Genomic DNA, 21,175 nt, shown 5'->3' with positions numbered 1-21,175 from the left:
TACTAAATGACAAAGCTATAAAGTCTAACAGTAGTATTCAGGTACAGAAATGAATAATTAAGCCTAAATGTAAAATAACACTTTGTTCACTGTAGAAATTAAATATAGTTTCATCTTTGTTAAAAGTGTATTTTGTTGTTTTATTAATATTAATGACACAGACAACAGTAGGAATATTAGTTGTGTGCTGTCACTTTAAGACCGACTGCACCGACCGGAAAAACTGACAAACATCCGGTATTTTCCTAACTGTGCACTGTATAACTGTTCACTTATGACATAAACTAGAGAATACTTGCCAAAAAGGGCATTTAGACATAATTTTGTGTTTATGTGTCCGTCACCTCTCTCTCTCTCTCTCTCTCTCTCTCTCTCTCTCTCTCTCTCTCTCTCTCTCTCTCTCTCTCTCTCCCGATTTTCACCTCTTCTTCTGTGTTTAAAATTGTTTTAATCATGACAAGACGTAACGTATCCAAATTATAAACTTTCACTCTATGATTGTTAAATTTAGCAGTTAATCCACGAATCACATGCGTGCCGAATCGTGGGGCCTGACTGACCCGTACAGATCAACTGCGTTCCACCCCTACTTCTGATATATTGGTCTCTTATAGACCACACTAACCGTTGACCATTAAAGGTTCCCTGAGCTTTGCCACACTGGTGTCATTCACTCTGTCGCTCATGTTGTCCCAGGCCGTACCAGCACGGAGGAGACATGCTGGCTGCCATCAGGGACACACTGCTGCAGTTCTCCAGGAAGGATCAGGCTACTCCTGCTGCTCTGGCACTGCAGGGCTTACAGGAGCTCTGTAGGGCGGAGGTCAGTCTTTCTGTGCCAGTGAAGAGATGGCTATTAGAAGTATGAAAGAGAATATGAAAATCCATTTTTATTTACAAACTACTATTGTGTAAACCTGGTCCTTGTGTGCCCTCCTGCCTATTATGAAGAGGAAAATTTGAATCAGTTCAGGGCTCAACGACGATTTTCGCTCCGTTGGTACAGGGTTGTAGATTTGTACTTGCTCTGCAAACATTTTCACGATCCCTGACATAATATTTTTATATATATATATATATATATATATATATATATATATATACATACATATTTATATATATATATATATATATATATATATATATAGTTTTCCAATTATAGTTATCTATTTTATTTTAAGACGTTTTTTAGAAATTTAGAAATATAATTTAAAATTATTCGTTTTGTAGCCTATGTTAGCTAGTTAGATAATTATCTGACAAAAAAAGTTGGAAGGCATAAAAATACATGCACGTGATCAAATATAATAATGCAAAACATACACTGTTGTTCAAAATGGTGGGGTCAGTAATGTTTTGAATATTTTTTAAAGAAGTTTCTTAAGCTATCAAGACTGCATTTATTTGATCAAAATACAGAATTTTAAATATTGTTACAATTTAAAATAACTTTTTTCTATTTGAATATTAAAATATATATATATATATATATATATATATATATATATATATATATATATATATATATATAGAAACAACAAGCATGTTAAAGAAGTTAAGAGCCTAATTTCAATATATAACTTTTACAGAATATTATAACAGGGAAAAGGAGAAACAAAGAAAAAAATATGTATAATTAGGCGTTTCCTGTATTTAAAAATTGTAATTTATTCCTGTGATGCATGAAATCATTACTCCAGTCTTCAGTGTCACATGATCCTTCATAAATCATTCTAATATTCTGATTTGCTGCTCAAGAAACATTTCTAATTATTATTAATAGAAAACTTTTTATTTTTTTTACTTGGAAGAAAAATCTTTACTGACATTTTTTTATAAATTGAATGCATTAAAAAAAAATATTAATGTCTTTTTTTTAAAATCATACAAACCCCAAACCTTTGAACATATAATGTGTATATAATGTAATGTATAGGTTTTCTTACACTGTTGATCTGCTTTCTGTTCAGGTAGTTGATATCAGCTCGACGTGGAAGGCACTCTCTCCTAAGCTGTGCGGTGACACCAGACCCCTGGTCCTGAAGGCCACAGCTGAACTTCTGGCACTAGTACCTGCTTTAAATATCAAAACAGAAGAATATGAGGCACGAGACCACCAATCACTGTTTCTGATTGCTAGATGTGTGGTATTGTGGAGCACACGGGATGAATTACTTCAGGCTCTATGTCCTTTTCTTACAGAAATTCAGAAATGAGGCAGTGAGTGTTTTATGGGGCTACGCTCTTAGTCAGGTGAGCGCTGACATTTTCAAATGAACTGTAGGAATGGGCCGGACTTGTCAGCCAATGAAAAGTCATGCCATTTTTGTATCCATTTATATGTAGCAGTTATTTATTTGCTTTTATACTGTACCAGTGATGAGTGAACGGTAATATTCAAAGCTATTTTGGCTTCATCAGGACCCAGTGGTTGCAAGCCAAGGTTTTAAAGCCCTCTCGGAGTATCCTGAACCATTTCACACCATCCTACACTTACCAGAACAGGTGAGAACATCACAAAATGTCCTCACATTATTTCTGTCTTCCTTTTATTTATACAGTATATCTATAATAGTGACGTGATCTTGCTAACAGGCCAGGCCCGTACCAAAGCAGCTTGATGAGGACGATGAAGGGAAGGAAAATGAGAGTGAGAAGGATGAAGATATTTCAGTGCCAGGGGCGTCATATGTCAAACTAGTTTGTCTCACACCGCAATCCATTTTACCAGGTATGATTATAAGATCATGGTGACTAACAGACTGTTTGTAGTCAGTGTTCTTTAAATGTAGCTCAACTTGCATTACACAAAACCTCCGTTTAAAAGGGTGGTATAATGCCCTTTTAACAAGATGTAAAATAAGTCTCTGATGTCCCCATAGTGTGTATGTGAACTTTTAGCTCAAAATACCTCACAGATATTTTTGTATAACTTGTTATTATGAGGAAGCATGCTTTTTGAGGGTGAACAAAAACACACAGTTTTTGTGTCCCTTTAAATGCAAATGAGCTGCTGCTCCCGGCACCGAGGGCGGAGCTTCAAGAGCTTGTGTGTGTTAGCAGCTTTGATTACCTCACACAGACAAGCACTGAAAATTTCAAAAGCTTTTAGCATTTTATGTTCAAACCGGAGTCGACAATGATGGAGAGACTCAAGAATAAGTGACAACATGTAGACATTTCTGAATGGTTAGTTAATGAATTTATGTAGCCTATATGTAGTTATCTTCTAGTTATTGATTAGCATATTCTGTCATGATAATCTATAACTTGCGTTCCTATGGGTGGGGTTTATGTAGATTTTAGGGTTTGTGATGTCACTAACCAGGGAGGAAGTGTAGCCCCTACCAGCCGTTTATTGTAGTCCTTAAAAAGCAATTTCTTTGAAAGAAAATATCTCCCTTTGCTTTGAACTTTGAGCTTTGTTACTGCAAAAAATGTTTCAGATGTTGTTTATGCTCAAACAGCAGCATTACACAAAACTAAAGTTAGAAAAGTTAAATCATAATCAACCACCCCTTTAAACGACTGTCAAATTGGTCAATGCGCACATCGCCAGTAGAAATTTGAACAGATTTTATGTACTAAATTGTTACGTATCGTAGACCCCTTAATTTTACCAAAAGCTGCACGATTGGACTCATGTCTGTGAGTGTCAGTGTACTTGCTTTAAAGCAAAACATGCAGCATAACTCGCCCACAACAGACTAGACTGACGTGGTTCGACTGGTCGAGACTGTTTTCCAAAGATGGCTGCTGCCTATATACGCGAAGTGTACTGTCTTCATAAAGTATCATCTTATTAAACTCTCTGTACACTTACAAAGTTCTTAATGCTTCAGTTTGCATGTAGAGACCCTAATTATGCCTCTGTGTTAGTGTGGGGCTATTTTGAGCCTTGTTAGTGGTATATTAACTAGTGATTTTTATTTTTACTTATTCTTTGCCCTATATACTAGCGTTATAAGCTAATCTGTGGTAAAACTAAAGATAAAACTGGGTACATTCGATTATCATGAAAAGAGAACGGTCTACTCGGTACCCATGTGTTATTTACCCCAGGTTAATTTTTGGCCGGGATTGTCCTTTAATAAATTAAACAATATAGAATATATTATTGGCTTATCATTATTATAAAGACTACTGCTTTTAATGTATTGTTTAACCTACTTAATTCATGAAATTTGTGTTCTAATGCAGCCCTTGAGACCTTCCTAACAGCTGTTGTGAGGCAGGAGATGAACCAAATGCCCCGCGGGGTGTACCATTCAGCGCTGAGCGGGGGGAACCTGCGCTCTGACCAGGGGAAAACGGTGTCTGGAATTCCTTCCTTCATGCTGAAAACATATGAGAAGAACAAGCAGCCGGGTCTTAAACCTGGCTTAGCAGGTACAGATGCATTCAGCTCACTAATGTTGGTGATTAAAGAACATACATTTTTTTTATAGCTAGCGACTGCGTGTTTGTTACAATTTAAGTAAAACATTTTCTGTTTGTTCAGTTAAATGTATCAAATAAACATGTTTGCGTTTTGATTGATCGTTTTTCAGCTGGGCTTCTACTCTGTTATGACCTTCCAGTTCAGACTGACAAAGATGGACGTCCAATCAACCGCTTTCTTGTCAGCAGGGGGCGAAGTTATCAACAAATGTTAGCCACCCTTATTCACGAGGTACCTCAGCATGGACTTATTAGATGAAACTCAAGTTATATTTTAATTTTAAAAAGTTATATTTTACCCCAAAATGATAATAATGTAATAATATTATTAATTATATTATTCTTTTCACATTTTCCTTCCAAATTTTCATTATCATAATGTTTGGATGTTACTTTTTTGAGTTTGTTTGTAATTCCCTTTTTTGTCATTGGTGATTTGTATTAGATTCTAATTTCAGAAATTATTTATTTTGTAAAATGTTTATTTATTTGTCAATACAATAAAAAATCTATACAATAAAAGGAAGTGCAAACAATCGTACCATAATGTATAAACCCTTTTTTACAATTTAAATCTTTATATTGGTCACATACTTTTTGTGTTTTGCTGTTTTGTTCCTCTCAGGTGAACATCCAGCCGTCTGAGTGGCATCGCTCTCTGCTTTTGCCTCAGGCATGGCGGGGCTTCATGAGCCGGGCTTACAATGCGGCTCTCCAGGTAATTCTGTGTGTCTGTGTAACTATCACGTCAGATATAGGAGAATAAGACTAACATTTATAATTAAGGCCATCATTTATGAGTTTAAATTGGATGTAATTATTGTCCAGGGTCGAAAGGCAGAGCTGGAGATGCTACAGAAACAGGGTAAAGAGAGTCCAGAGGAACTGCAGTATAAGCAGCACTATGCCTGGCTCTGGTAAGATTCACACATCCAGACGCATCTACAGTGCGGACTGAGCTGGAGTTTTGGTTAAAGTCGTGATGGTCTTTTCTTCCATATCGTGAGACAAAAAAAGGAAAAAGAAAAAGTTCAGTTGTATCAAATTTAGGGCCATAAAAAATCTTAAAAATCTTAAATTGTTTAAGAAAAGTCTAATTATCATTTCAAGAGGTCTTACATTTGTGGACACAAAAACAAGAGTCGTGAAACAGCTGTATGTTATTATTAAATTACAAAAAGGCTATGATTTAATTGTGAGCGCTGCATGTTTCAAGCAAATTGCTGCGCTCTTGCGTGTTCTACAGGCTTGCTCTTTCAGAGCAGTTCACAATCAATGAATACGCATTTATACTGAGCACCAGGGTAACCCCTATATTTCTGCTTCTCCATAAGCGCCACCTACTGCCAGAGAGTGAAATTGCATTTTCATTCAAAAGAAGCTAATATGCATTCTAAAAATCTAAACAATTAGTATAAAGTATATATATATATATTTATATATATATGTATATATATATATATATATATATATATATATAGTATACACATATATATTGTAAACAAAAACATTTGTTAGATGCGATTAATCGATTTGACAACACTATTATATGTATGTGTGTGTTTGTCTTCATATTATGTGTGTGTGTGTGTGTTTGTGTGTGTGTATATATATATATGTATGTATGCACAAGGAGTCTGAGAACAGCCGGTATAATCCACACAGAGATCTGATCTCACAATCATCGAGTCCATCTAGGATTACATAAAGAAACAGAAAAAACTGAGACAGAATAAATCTTGAAGAACTGCAGCAACGTCTCTAAGATGCTTGAAGAAACCTATCCAATTACAGTTCACACTTTAGATGAATTCATTATATCTTGACAGCTTCTGAAAGTGCTAAACTATACAGTGCTGGTCAGAATTATTTGCCCCCTTGGTAAATATGATCAAAGATGGCTGTAAAAAATAAATCTGGATTGTTAATCCTTTTGATATTTTATTAAAATAATTTGCAAAAATCTAACCTTTCATTAAAGTAAAAGAATTAAAAGTGGGGGGGAAATCACATTATGAAATAAAAAGTTTTTCTCCAAAAAATATTGGGAACAATTATTTGCCTCCTTTTATCAAATACTTTTTACAACCTCCTTTTTCCAAGATAACAGCTCTGAGTGTTCTCCTATAGACCCATTTTTGTTTTTATTTTGATGTTTGTTTTCGGACAACAGTGGTCCAAAAACAAACATCAAAATCAAAACAAAAATGTGTCACTGAGCACAAAACCAAGCATCTGCAATGGCCATCCCAGTCCCTGACCTGAACCCTATGGAAAATGAATGGGCTGAACTGAAGAGAAGAAGCACCAACATGGATCTGGGAATCTGCAGGATCTGTAGAGTTTCTGTATGGAGGAACGGTCTCTGATCTCTTGTCAGGTGTTCTCCCTCTCCATCTTTAACTCATCAGGCATTATAGGAGAAAACTCAGAGCTGTTATCTTGGAAAAAGGAGGTTGCAAAAAGTATTTAATAAAAGGGGGGCAAATAATTGTTCCCAATTTGTTTAGTAGAAAAACATTTATTTATTATATTGTGATTTTCCCCTCACTTTCAATTATTTTACTTAAATAAAAGGTTAGATTTTTGCATTTAAAAAAAAATATATCAAAAGGATAAACAATCCTACTGTATATATATATATATATATATATATATATATATATATATATATATATATATATATATACAGTCATGGTCAGAATATAATGGCACCCCTGGTAAATATGATCAAAAATGGCTGTAAAAAATAAATCTTCATTGTTTATCCTTTTGATCTTTAATTTAAAAAAATGCGAAAATCTAACCTTTCATTGAAGTAAAAGAATTGAAAGTGGGGGGTAAAACACATTATGAAATAAATGCTTTTTGTCTAAAACACGCTGGCCATAAATATTGGCTCCCTGTTATTTTATACTTTTTGTAACCTCCTTTTGCCAAGATAACAGCTCTGAGTTTTCTCCTATAATGCCTGATGAGTTTGGAGAACAACTGACAAGAGATCAGAGACCATTCCTCCATACAGAATCTCTCCAGATCCTTCAGATTCACAAGTTCATGTTGGTGCTTCTCTTCAGTTCACCCCACTCATTTTCTATAGGGTTCAGTTTAGGGGATTGGGACGGTCATGGCAGAAGCTTCATTTTGTGCTCAGTTACCCATTTTTGTATTGATTTTGATGTTTCTTTTGGACCGTTGGATCTTCCTGATGGAAGATCCAACCACGGCCCATTATAAGATTTCTAGCAGAGGCAGTCAGGTTTTGATTTTTTATCTGTTGATATTTGCTAGAATCCATAATACCATGTATCTGAACAAGATGTCCAGGACCTCCAGCAAAAAAATAGGCCCACAACATATAAGATCCAACAGTATATTTAACCATAGGCATGGGGTACTTTTTATCCCTGTTTGCACCATACACATCTGGTGGGTTTGCTGCCAAAAAGCCCTTTTTTTCTTTCATCTGACCATAGAATCCAGTCCCTTTTGAAGTTCCAGTCATGTCTGACAACTGAATATGCTGGAGTTTGGTTTTGGAGGAGCGAGGAGGATTTTTCTTGAAACCCTCCCAAACAACATGTGGGGATGTAGAGGTTGTTTGATATATTTTGTTTAGGCTTTCTGACCCCCAAGACCAAGTAATCTCTGCAATTCTCCATCTGTGATCCTTGAAGAGTCTTTGGCCACTCAAACTTTCCTCTTCACCGTGCATTTAGGCAATATAGACACACATCCTCTTCCTGGCAAATTCGTAACATCGTTAGTTAATTGGAACTTCTTAATTATTGCCCTGCTAGTCAAGTTGGGGATTTTCAATTCTTTAGGTATTTTCTTACAGCCATTTTCTATTTTGTAATGCTCAACAATCATTTGATGCACATCAGAACTATATTCTTTGGTTTTACAGATTGTGATGGATGATTAAGGGAATTTGGCCTTTGTGTTTCCTCATATTTAAACTCCTGTGAAACAAGAAGTCATAGCAAGACAATTTAATGTTCCTAGGCACCCTGGTGTGCTAAAAAAAAAGGTAAATATTAATAGGAATATACTTCAGAGATATTTTACATGTAAAAAATTCTAGGAGTGCCAATAATTGTGGCCAAAGTGTTTTGTAGAAAACCATTTATTTCGTAAAGTGATTTCCCTCCCACTTTCAATTATTTTACTTCAATGAAAGGTTAGATTTTTGCTTTTTTTTTTTTAATGAAAGATCAAAAGGATAAACAATGCAGATTTATTGTTTACAGGCATTTTTGATCATATTTACCAGGGGTGCCATTAATTCTGACCATGACTGCGTGTGTATGTGTGTGTGTGTGTGTGTGTGTGTGTGTGTGTGTGTATATATATATATATTATATATATTTTATATATATTATATATATACACACACAGTCATCTGAACAAGATGTCCAGGACCTCCAGCAAAAAAATAGGCCCACAACATATAAGATCCAACAGTATATTTAACCATAGGCATGGGGTACTTTTTATCCCTGTTTGCACCATACACATCTGGTGGGTTTGCTGCCAAAAAGCATAGTTTACAGCATATATATATATATCTGTACACACACACACACACAGTATACAGTATATACATATATTATCCGCAATCATCATGAATTGCTTGCAGATGCCATTTGATTTGATATTTTATGAATGCAATGCCATTCATACATTTTTAATTGTGACTTGAGCGTTCAAATACTTTTGGAGGGGGGCACTGCATACAAACTCTGCACACTCTTGGAAAAGGTATTTTTCACAGTGAGATCAGATTTATCTTTAGAGTTTTTATTAAAAATGGATCTTAAACATGTTATGTAGGCATTCTGGTAATTTTGCCATGACAATAGCCAAAAGAGCTGGCAAACAAAGAAAAATGCACTTTGCACATATATGTAGTTATCTTAAAATAAAGCTATAGATGTAGCTCAGATTCTCACTAAATAGCTCAAAGAACCCCTAACGAGCACACACATCATAGTTGACCATAAACTACTTGTAATCTGACCATTAGAATTATATCATAGTTTTCAGCACAAAAAGCTTAGCACTTTGAGAAACTGTCAAGATGAATGCAGGAACATAATAAAAGCCTTTAAAGAGTGAACTGTAATTGGAGCTTGCACCGTAGGGAGGAATGTGAGGGTATTATTTCATACCTCTCATGTCAAACCATCCAGAGCTGCAGAATTGTGATTGCTCTGGCCTTTTCAGCTGCTTTGAAAAGCCAGAGACTGACATTTCAAAGTCACATACAAATGCATGCACAAATTCATATAATCTTTCAATGTAAACCGGTTGGCATGTGTAGGCTGTTATTGTTCACACAGTGCCTTGCCATAATATGCCCTATCGCATAACCACGCGGTCTGGCAGAACACCATAAGTCAACCCCTAGGACGCCATTTTGACAGCCTGTCAGCCAATGAGTGATTGATTGGATAGCATGTTCAGATGGCAGCCAGAGGCTTCATTCCCCACGGCATCACGAATTCTAGTTTGTTCCGCAGTCTTTGTGTAATACAGTTATTACTCTCCTGGGAGCTGAGGGGAATCCATATGTGGTCACGTGCGCTGAAGCATGCTGGGAGGCTTGGATGGTTTGAAAACACTGGGATTGCAGGGTTACAACTTTTTATCCCTGCATAGACAGATGTCAAGTAAAGATGGTTTAAGCTTGATGAAATGAGGTAAACATGTCTGGGAATTTGTGCGTTTTTAACTCTTTTAGTATTTACAGTGGGGTCCAAAAAGGGTGGAAATGTGTAAATGTTTTTATTTTGCATTCTTCTAATTTAATACAAACTTTCCTCATTTTTTTATGTTCTATCAAACTTTAAAGGGGTCCTGTTATGCTTTTTCATCTGTCTTTAGTGTTTAATGTTGCTGTTTGAACAAGAAAAAAGTCTGCAAAGTTAAAGCACAGAGTCACTCCAAAGTATTTCTCTATATCAGTGTCACTGTTTCTGAACTCCATGAAACGCCTCCATTGTGGTCAGAGTTTTCTTCTGGGACCGAATATTACTCATTGTCACAATATTCCTCATTTAAATAATTCCCGCCCAAGGCATGGGCTAAATAAAGGGTACAAGGCCTGGTAGGTCCACTTTAACTATTTTATACAATTGAGTCCAAAAATCGAAGACCACTAGTGGAAATGCTTCTATTTACAGTTCTCTAATTGAATGCAATTTTATTCATGATTTGTTAGCATATTAATTGGAAAGTTACATTGAGAGCACTCATGACAGAACATCTGTCCTTTCAAAATTGGACCTAAAATCTTTCTTATCCATTTTATGTCATCAAGTTTCTTTGCTCTAAATGTTTCAGAATATTCCTGCATTTCCAGGTTTAAATTGGATGAATCCCAGATTTTTACTGTGGCCTCTGGGACCCACAGTACTCTATGTAGCTGTGCGGGTGATACCTTTACTCTTAAATCATTGCCTGAGGAGATGAAAGCTCTTCTGTCAGTCTGTGGAGCACTTTAAATCATATCTCTCTTTCATTCTGTCTTTCCTCAGGGTCAGAGACCAACTGACCGATGTGGTCAAATCTGCAGCCAAGTAAGTTACTAAAGCTGCCGATATTTTTGTTCTTTTGTTACTCTTTTAGAAGCTGAAAGTCTAAACCATTGATTTTTATTTTCTTTCCTATATCTTTTATTAATAAACCAAGTGCTTTATATTCAGAATCTGCAGTTGGTCTTTATTCACTGCAGTCTCTTAGGGAAACTTTTTTCGGTGCTTTATTGATTCATTGCAAGCTCATAATTGAAAACCAAAATTTTCAGTCCTGTTTTCAGCATCAATAATAGAACAATAGCTGTTCAGCATTGCTGCTGTAGTTCTGTTAAAAATCTATGAAAAGTTTTTTGCTCTCCATTTCCATTAACAGAGATAGTCCGGTCGTTCAGGGTAACTCTATTTTAGCACTAAGTGGCCTGGCTGTCGTCTTAACCAGATATGAGAGTAACCTTCCTACACAGTCTGAAAGTGGATGTGAGGTGAGATGCAGATTTATTAAGAGCCCTGGCTTTCCTACTCTCCTTTCAAAACAGTAGCAAAAAGACAAAAAATATCTTGAAAACTTTTAAATAAACTGTACTTTTCCATTCGTAGGTGGGTCCAGACACCCTTCCCACAGTTCATTGGCTGTCGATGGTGACTGACACACTGCTCAGCATTGTAAGCAGTAGCAGGAACCCTAAAGGTCAAGTCTTCCCATGGTTCATTCATGTGAGTTGTAACCCCTCAAGTGGGGCATTCAAGAAGTCATTTATTTTTACAGATTTACAAATGCAGGGCTCGACCTTAAGCCTTTTCATGTACATGACATTCACTTGTCCGAGTAAAAAAGTAGCTTGTCCGGATCTTTTTTTTTTTTTGTGTGTGTGTGTGTAATTTATTCTGAAGCAATATTCTCATCAGTGTTCAATCAGCTTTGATATTTAAATCGGCATATTGTAATATCTGCACCTTTAAAGGGCATCTCCTCCCCCAATCTTATTAAATGTATGCTTCATCTTTCATTTTAAATTCCTAAATTTGATCAATAAATTCAATTATTTAGAATAATAAGACACTATAGCGCTGTTACCCTAGGTAGGGCTGATCAAATTAAATCATTTACACTGAAAAATTACAACTGCATAAAATAATATTATGAAATTGATTTAAATATACAAATAAGAAACGTTGGAAAGAATGATACTACTTTTAAACATAACACTAAACCGCCAGTAGGTGGCGGCAGGCGACCGTCTTAATGACTGAGTCATTGATTCATTCAATCAAACGATTCGTTCAAACGGCTGATTCATTCAAGTGTGAGACATGTTTATGAATGGGTTATTGAATGTAATGAAAACAAGTTAAGTGTACCTGTGAGATGCGCCGTGTTTCAATTAAATTCAAGTTTATTTATATAGCGCTTTTCACAATACATATTGTTTCAAAGCAGCTTTACAGAAAGTGCATTTCAGAAATGTACATAGAAAAATACAGTTAGTTAATCATCTATTAATTTAGGGCATAACATATTGCCGGCGTTGGGTCGTCTCTTCACAGGCGTCGAGTCGTCTGTTCACATGCGTTTAGTCATCTTATCGCAGGTGTTGGGGCATCTGAGGTCCCGTGAGAGGCTGGATACAAACTGGAGCTGACGAACGCTATTTACCTCGGGACAAGCGTCCCGAGATAACAGCAGAAGAGCAGATGGGAGATAATTAGCATAGCTGCTGTTCATAATATTAATGCATTCGATCTGATTCAACAGTGGTATAAAAGGGAAGCATAATGTGAATGCTTGGCTAAAGAGATGCGTCTTTAATCTAGTTTTAAACTGGGACAGCGAGTCTGAGCCTCGAACAATATCAGGAAGGCTATTCCAGAGTTTAGGAGCTAAATGCGAGAACGCCCTCCCTCCTTTAGTGGACTTAGATATCCTAGGAATGACCAGAAGCCTTGAATTTAGTGATCTTAAAGAACGCGATGGATTGTAGGGCGATAGAAGGTCCATTAAATACACAGGAGCTAAACCATTTAGGGCTTTATAGGTCAGTAGTAATACTTTGTAAATGATACGGAACTTAATAGGTAACCAGTGTAGAGATGATAAAATAGGTGTTATATGATCATATTTTCTTGACCTAGTAAGAACTCTAGCCGCTGCATTTTGCACTAACTGTAGCCTGTTTATTGAGGATGCAGGACAACCAGCTAATACAGCATTATAGTAATCTAGTCTCGAGGTCATGAATGCATGAACTAACTTTTCTGCATCAGAAACAGATGCAGCATGTTACGTAGCTTAGCAATGTTTCTAAGGTGGAAAAAGGCTGTTCTTGTAACATATGAAATATGATTTTCGAAAGACAAGTTGCGGTCTAGTATAACACCCAGGTCTTTTACTGTAGTGGATAAAGTAACAGGACATCCTTCTAAATTAAAGTTGTATGGTACAAGGTTTTGTGGGTAGTTTTTTGGACCAATAAGTAATACCTCCGTTTTATCTGAATTTAATAGCAGGAAATTACACGTCATCCAGCATTTTATATCTTTAAGACACTCTGTCAATTTAGATAAGTTAGTGTTTTCATCTGGTCATGATGAAATATATAATTGAGTGTCATCAGCATAACAGTGGAAATTAATTCCATGTTTTCTTATAATATTACCAAGTGGCAGCATGTATATTGAGAATAGCAGAGGGCCTAACACCGATCCTTGCGGCACTCCATAGTCTACTGACGTTATCTTCAAAATGGTAACGGTCTGATAAGTTTGATCTAAACCAGCTTCTGTCCCTGAACACCAGTGTAGTTTTGTAGTCGATCCAAGAGTATTGTGTGATCTATAGTGTCGAACGCAGCGCTAAGATCGAGTAGAACTAGTATTGAGATACAGCCTTGGTCAGAAGCTACAAGTAAATCATTTGTAATTTTAACTAGCGCAGTTTCTGTGCTATGATGCGGTCTGAATCCTGACTGGAATTTTTCATGGATATAATTTTCTTGCAAGAAAGAGCACAATTGAGCGGACACAATTTTTTCTAGTATTTTAGACATAAATGGAAGATTTAAAATGGGTCGGTAATTTGCTAGGTTATTTGGATCTAATTGTGGTTTCTTAATGAGAGGTTTTATTACTGCCAGCTTGAATATTCTTGGAACATGACCTAAAAATGGTTCTGCTGTGATTTTTGTTTGGAACTATTTTCGCTGCTGATGAAACAGAACAAAAACAGGCAATATTGCATCTAAAATGTAAGTGACTTAATTTTAACTGTTTTTTGAACTGTTGTAAGAAATCAATGTCACATTTTCAGTCGTGATGGTATTCAGGAAAAATAATTGAGGTTGCTTAACATATGTTAAAAATATAAAAACTACACATTTAAATTTTTTATAGGCAGTACTGTATTTTGTTAACTGAATGTGTGTGTGCTGCGCTCATTTGTGTAGATTTCTCCTCGAGAGGCTGCGCGAGCGTCTACAGCGCAACCTTACAGTCAGTAATACATTATCCACAATCGATCGCAACTTACAATAAATGTAATAAAATCAGAATCATTCTCTCGGTTTAGTGATTCCCTAGTTATTTCTTTATTTTTGTAATTGATGTTCTATTCAGGCTACTTGTCCGGTCGGGCAAGTAAAATTGTCTTTTACTAGTCCCTTCAAAAAATCCACTTGTCCCGGACAAGCGGACAAGCGTTAATGTCGAGCCCTGAAATGTACTATAGGATTTCTAGGAGCGTTTTTTCCTTGTGGAAGTTTTGCGTTTGGTGAGCTAATAAAATATTAAAACTCAGTCAAATCAATATTTTGTGTACAGTTATTTAATCAGGCCTATGTCATCCGGTATTGCGGACTCGTTTCATACAAACGCAGCTGCAGCCATTTTGCGACAATTGTTTTGTACACTGTTGGATTATAAGATACAAACAGGTAAGATTTAAAAGCAGTTTAATCTCAAATCAATATCTCTTATCCCCATAATTATTTATGTAGCAAAATGCTGTGTAATAAGTGGTAAACTGTATACCGTATCTCTTAAATGTCCTTATAGTTTGAACTTGCCGCTTGCTAGCAACTGCTTTCTCCCCGGAAGCTTTGTGTTTAAAGAGCTAATCAAATATTTTAACTCAAATCAATATTTCATGTCTAATTATTTACTTATGTGGCAAGTAGCCATGTAATAAGCAGGATAATGTACATCCAGCCGGTTGTTATCGCAGAATAAACCCTGACAGGGTGATCAGGACCTTGAAACGAAGCGGGTCATCGTCACCCTGTCGGGGTTTATTCTGCGATAAAAGCAGGCTGGATGTACATTATCTCTTACTTAACAAATGAAACCTTGTTGTAATTGTACAATATAGCAAAAATGTGCCATTATTTTTTTCTCACACACACTTTTTAGCGCTCATACTCCGGTGAGAACACCGCGAGTGTGATCGCGCGCTCCTGTGCTTCTCTGGGTCTGGCGTGTTTGGTGCCGGTGTTGGTGACCTCACGCAAAGAGAGCATTCCCACTATACTGGGCACTCTAGCGACGGGACTGCCGGACTCGCCCACCGCAGACGAATCTCAGGCGGTTCAGTTTCACAGCGGCCTAGCTCTGGGCATGTTTCTAGCATGGCTGAATGATGAGAGAGTCAGGTGTGTGTGAGTTCATACCATAACAGAGACTTGTAACTTCCAAAAAATGGAATTTGCGCTTTTCACTAGAACTCCCAGTTATAAATGAAATTATTTAATAGCTGCATCATGTTTAATGAATGCTTACTGAAGTGTTTACTTGTTTTCTTTGTTTATTGCAGTGATATATCTGGGCAGTCAGTGGCGGAGCTGCTGAAGAAACATCTGGAACGACTGGAAGTTTGTTGCTTCAATCCCAATCTGGAGTACAAGTTAGTCTAATTTCTCTGTGTGTGCGTGCGTGCGTGTGTCCGCGTGTGCGTGTAAAATCTATTATTATTTTTATTTTTTGACTTTGTTATTCTTGGTGGAAGAGTGGAGTAACATCTCACAGCAAGAACTGGCTAATCTTTCTCAGTCCATGAAGATGAGATGCACTGTAGCATTTAAAGAAGCTGTTAGACGGACTCAACATACTGACTGCTACTTTTTATATTGACCTTTGTTCAGGGACTCCATTTCTGTTCGTAAAATATCTCTGTCACAGTTGTTTCATGTTCATACAAAATATTGACACGTTAAGAAATTAGCTGGAAATTAGCTTCTTTAACTGAGTAATGTAAGATACACACACACACACTCATATATATATATATATATATATATATATATATACACACAGGGCTTGACATTAACACCCGCCAACCGTTCTTGTGCGACTCGTGACGTCCCTCGGCCTCGTCCTGCTCGCCACAATCACTCACATTCAAGTATTTTTTCAGAATTTGAATTGATGAGCCAAAAATAATTTGTTCTTCTTTGTTCATTGTTGTTCTAATGCAGTGATGTTTTTTCTACTCTATTATTTACTGCTGTTGTTGATGATAAGGAGTGTTTACATTTACATTGTATATTTCTATCCATTTCTTGTCAACCTTACCAGTAGTCATTATTAGGGCCTGAGCACAAAAATGACACGAACTGAAATGTGTTCTTTATGATGAGAGGAACTTTACCCTCAAATTTTAATGAAAATAAAAGCAACTTTGTCTGAACCATGTCATGCATTTTTCGTGAGGTTTCGAGACTGACCTACTGACATTTTGCAACTTGTAACAAAGAATTTACCATCGGGGCTCAATAAAGTAATTCTGAGTCTGATTCTGATATTTAAACAGACAGTGTTTCTAATGCTAAAGGTTTTTTCAGTTTATTTTTTCTATTTTTTTATTAATCTTCTACATCCATGCACCACTTTTATTATGCAATAAGAAGCTACTTTTTTATGTCTTTATCTTAATACATGGTTTTATTTTAAAAAGGGAGCTTTACACAAAACCTTATCAGAGCTAATGATAATGACCTGTATTGTTATACATTTATGTAGTCTTGATTTGGGTGTGTACAGTGGTTTTACATTTAAAAGGGTTTTAAATCTAGTTCAACTAAATTTTAGCAAGCTATAGTCAACTTTAATCATGTAATTTCAGAACAACAAAAATATGGCTAGTAATAATGCTGTGTGGCTAGTAACTTTGGAAAACCACTCGCCACATTGGCTAATGAGCAAAAAAGTTAATGTCAAGCCCTGTGTATTTATATAAATAAATTGTATATATACATATATCATTTTTATGTACTATATATTACATACAACTACAATATAAAATATACTCATAATAATAATAACAATAAAAAATATATTTATATCTTTTTTTGTTATTATTTTTTTTATTATGACTTGTATATTCTTTATTCCCCCTATACACTAATACAGTCTTAAACTTTTGTTTGCTCTTTCTCAGTGCTGGTTGTGTATTAGGTGTTGGTTTGGTCCTGAGTTCTCTCAGTAGCAGTAGTCAGTCTGAGCGGGACCGTGAGCACGTGTCTCTGACACTGGACAGACTCGTGCAGACGCTGCAGGACAGCAGCAGCATGAGCCGCATGCTGCAGGAGGTAAAACCATGTTAAGCTTTCAGGTTCATGAGGGAACTGTTGATGAAAAGCTAATAATTATTTAAATAATACAAATATAAAATATAAAATATAAGTAAATTAAAATATATATAAATCAAATGCTTATTAACAAAAAAACATTTTATTTGTTTACCTGCATGTCATGTGACCATTAACCAACATCAGTGAAGCGTGAAAAAAGTTTGACAATTCTTCCTTAAACTGAACAATGTTTAGAAATGCCATACATTGTTGGCGATGACAGAATTTTTCCTTTAATCAAATAAAAAAAAATGTTTTAAAAACATTTCCATTGAGTACTTTCAGTGGCAGTATCTGTGCATCCAAACATTTCTTGTGTGTTTTATGTGTTCTGTCGTTTTTCAGGTTTTGGCCTATTCTGTGGCGTGTGTTGGAGTTTCAGCATTTAGCTCAGGCATTATTGAGGCCAGTAAAGCTGAGGAAAGCATGAACACACTTCGCTCCCTGACGGAGGAAAGCCAACAAGTAAGAACTGAACACTAAGTTTGACTAAGAACACTAAGGCACTAAGTTTGGGATTGTATTGAAGATCACATTTATGATGTGTTTTTGTGCATGGGGGATTAAAAGCCAAATATTTGAGTCACACTTTAAGGCATTTATTCTGTGTGTTTTTAAGACACCAGGCTTTGCTTTGGCGTTGGGACTGACAGTGTTTGGCCTGTCTTGTTTTGGTCATGGTAAAGCTATGGACATCCAGCCCCGTCTGATGGCCGCCTGGACCAAGATACTGCTGGCAGAGGTGATGTATTATTGTTCATAGAATCATATTGGGCTCAAAGTGTGTTATTTCCATATATTATGCATATTTTGTCATTATGCATGTATGAAGGCTTGCTGGCCATATTTTATGTGGTGCAACCACTTTATTATCCATTTCAAAGCTGCTTCAGGGGGGAAAAATGTCAGTGGAAAGAAATGGTCAACTAAGAAATTGAGTGTAGTTTGTCTCCCTGACCCATGAGAAACAGTGTGTTGTTGTGCCGTAGTAAATGAACTATATATCAGGATCTGGTCTAAGGCACAGGTCCAGAATTTAAGGTTGAGTCTTTGTCTGCCTGAGATCTTCGTTTTGGTCTAGGAAGTTTTGGCATCAACACTAGATCTCAGTTTTCATGAGGGAGAAACTAAACTGTAATTTTTTTTCATTCTCTAGGGTTGTCCTACAATGCAGAGGCTGTCCGCCCTCAATGGACTGATCGCATTAGTGGGGTCTGAGACGGGTCTCATTCAGGTAATTTAAGGGGTCATATGATGCTGTTCTTTATTTTGTTTATTGTGTGTAATAGAATAGGTTGACATGCTTCAAAAACGCATTATTTTTCACATACTCTACATTGTTGCAGTACCTCTATTCTCAGTCTGTCTGAAAGAACGACAAGAAATGCACAAAATAAATGCTGTACGAAAGAAATGCAACGCCGCTGTAATTTCTTGAACAAGAACGTGCACATCAACACATGCAAACTCAGTGCAAGTGTTAAACTTTTGTTTTGAAATTAGCGATGAACAACAATTTGCATATTCAGAAACATATTTATGTATATCCTGTGTGTTGGATTTACAAATGAGCAGTGTTGGGCAGTAACACGTTACTAGTAACGCATTACTGTAACGCAGGTACTTTTGACAGTAACTCATACTGTAACACATTACTTTTTATATAAATTAACTCAGTTACCGTTACCATATGGTGCGTTGTCCGTTACTTTTTTAAATTAATTAATTTTGGCTGAAGTGTAGCCTACAGCCTAACCTGTTTGCATTAGCGACGCATTGTAGGATTGGTGGTAGGATTGCTTGCCACCCGTCCCTTAAAATACGGAATTGTCCCGTATTTACAAGTAAAATGATGTGTCCCGTATCAAATCAATAAGGGAAGCGATTTGTCCCGTATTTTACATAAGGCCCACACATAGCCTAGTTGGATAAAAACACAAGGATTTACTATACTAATAGCAAATAGCCTATAAAGAAATCAATTTCACAATAATGTTACATTATGATTAGAATCAAATGAATTTTGTCCAGTTTCTAAGCTTAGAAAATGCACATTTATACGGGCTGAATTTTATAGGCCTAAAATATTGTTTAGTAATTCTGTGAAATACACTGCGCAAACCAAAGTAATACTACCCACCGGATGAAGAAGGGTTGGCTCTCAGTCTCCACAGAACAAAATATTTATTTTATTTTATTTTTAGTGTTCGCATTTATGAGGAAGAAATAATGTTACAGACGTGACTGTTCTCCGTACGTAAGCTCTCTGAAAGCGGCACTAAAATATGCTTTAAAACTTTAACAGAGACATCAAACAGAAAGCACAAAACCTTTCTTTAAAGTGAATTTCGATTTGTATTAATTGTATCTTAATTTTAATCAATGTTTCATCAACCAATTGCCTGGATTTAATAAATAAGAAGTAAATATAGCAGACGATAGATAATCACGAAACGGAGGCGCCAGTGCGTGAACTGGAGCTCGTCTCATAAATGAACCGAAACTCGGCGTATAAGGTAACCTACTTGCCTCACAGACATGTCTACTTTTAAGCAGAACAATTCAAAACGAAAGAAAACAGAGTCAAGTCATCCTCATTTATATAGCGCTTTTAACAATGTAGATTGTGTCAAAGCAGCTTTACAGAGATAAACATATAATTTAAGGTAACAGAGATTGGTTTGGTTTTATAGTGGTTCTTGAAAAAAAAATTTCCAGCTAAAGTTAGTTTTGATTGATTCATTTCCGTCTAAATGATCATTTGTTATTAAATTAGGGGCCGCTAAGACGACACCGTTCTCTTTAAACAGACTTTAAACGTGAACCTGTGATAGACGCTGATGGCGTTCACATGCGCATTAAGAATTGATTCTATAGTTATGTGCGTTTGGATATATGTGCGCAGGTTTGTAATTCCTTACAAACCATGCCTAAACAAACTACTTGTCTGGTCTATAAATTTTGATGCAGAATTTTATTTTATCTTATCACTTTGGGTAGGTACGCAAACCGAAAAATTCCACAACGCTTTATCTGTAGAGTGGTATAGGGATCATCCATAGGGAGAGGGTAGTTGGCACTTCAGCACTGCATTGTCATCAGGTCCAGGCGAAAGTCCTTCGTCAGATCTGGAAACGGCCTGGATCCAGCAGGCTGCGGGAAAACCTCGGGATAAACAAAGACACTAAAATTAGCGTAGATGCCATTCTTCTTATGATGTAACAGGTACATCAGGATATGAGGGAAGTGTTCCCAGTTCCGGCTGACCTAATCTAAGCAGCCTAATATTGAATTATAGAAGTCTATAGAGTGTTATGTGAATGCTAGGTCAAAGAGATGTGTTTTTAGTCTAGCTTTGAACTGACAGAGTGTGTCTGCTTCCCGGACAAAGTTAGGAAGATTGTTCCAAAGTTTTGGTGCTAAATAGGAAAAGGATCTACCGCCAGCAGTCGATTTTGATATTCTAGGTATTATCAACTGGCCAGAACTTTGAGATCGCAATAGACGTGAAGGACTATAATGGGTTAAGAGCTCGCTCAAGAACTGGGGAGCTAAACCATTTAGTGCTTTGTAAGT

At 36.3% G+C, this 21,175-nt stretch overlaps 1 protein-coding gene across 2 annotated transcripts in view; it reads left to right on the top strand.

Annotated features, from left to right (window-relative positions):
* focad (focadhesin) overlaps window positions 1-21,175 on the top strand; it is an 80,977-nt gene that overhangs the window by 35,659 nt on the left and 24,143 nt on the right. For both annotated transcript variants that reach the window (XM_077227824.1, XM_077227825.1), the window contains 18 exons: window positions 697-823; window positions 1,971-2,105; window positions 2,203-2,253; window positions 2,422-2,505; window positions 2,596-2,731; window positions 4,201-4,389; window positions 4,551-4,672; window positions 5,066-5,158; window positions 5,269-5,357; window positions 10,983-11,024; window positions 11,356-11,464; window positions 11,580-11,696; window positions 15,384-15,622; window positions 15,784-15,873; window positions 17,407-17,557; window positions 17,945-18,064; window positions 18,219-18,341; window positions 18,756-18,833. In XM_077227824.1, coding sequence (XP_077083939.1) covers window positions 697-823; window positions 1,971-2,105; window positions 2,203-2,253; window positions 2,422-2,505; window positions 2,596-2,731; window positions 4,201-4,389; window positions 4,551-4,672; window positions 5,066-5,158; window positions 5,269-5,357; window positions 10,983-11,024; window positions 11,356-11,464; window positions 11,580-11,696; window positions 15,384-15,622; window positions 15,784-15,873; window positions 17,407-17,557; window positions 17,945-18,064; window positions 18,219-18,341; window positions 18,756-18,833 — 2,095 coding nt within the window. The remainder of the gene's footprint in view (window positions 1-696; window positions 824-1,970; window positions 2,106-2,202; window positions 2,254-2,421; window positions 2,506-2,595; window positions 2,732-4,200; window positions 4,390-4,550; window positions 4,673-5,065; window positions 5,159-5,268; window positions 5,358-10,982; window positions 11,025-11,355; window positions 11,465-11,579; window positions 11,697-15,383; window positions 15,623-15,783; window positions 15,874-17,406; window positions 17,558-17,944; window positions 18,065-18,218; window positions 18,342-18,755; window positions 18,834-21,175) is intronic.

The sequence above is a fragment of the Siphateles boraxobius genome, unplaced genomic scaffold (assembly GCF_051911475.1).
Source record: "Siphateles boraxobius isolate OS27281-9 unplaced genomic scaffold, OSU_SipBor_1 130, whole genome shotgun sequence".
In the NCBI taxonomy this organism is placed as follows: Eukaryota; Metazoa; Chordata; class Actinopteri; order Cypriniformes; family Leuciscidae; genus Siphateles; species Siphateles boraxobius.
Note: the sequence above shows the minus strand (reverse complement) of the source record. Positions and strands in the feature narration are given on the sequence as shown.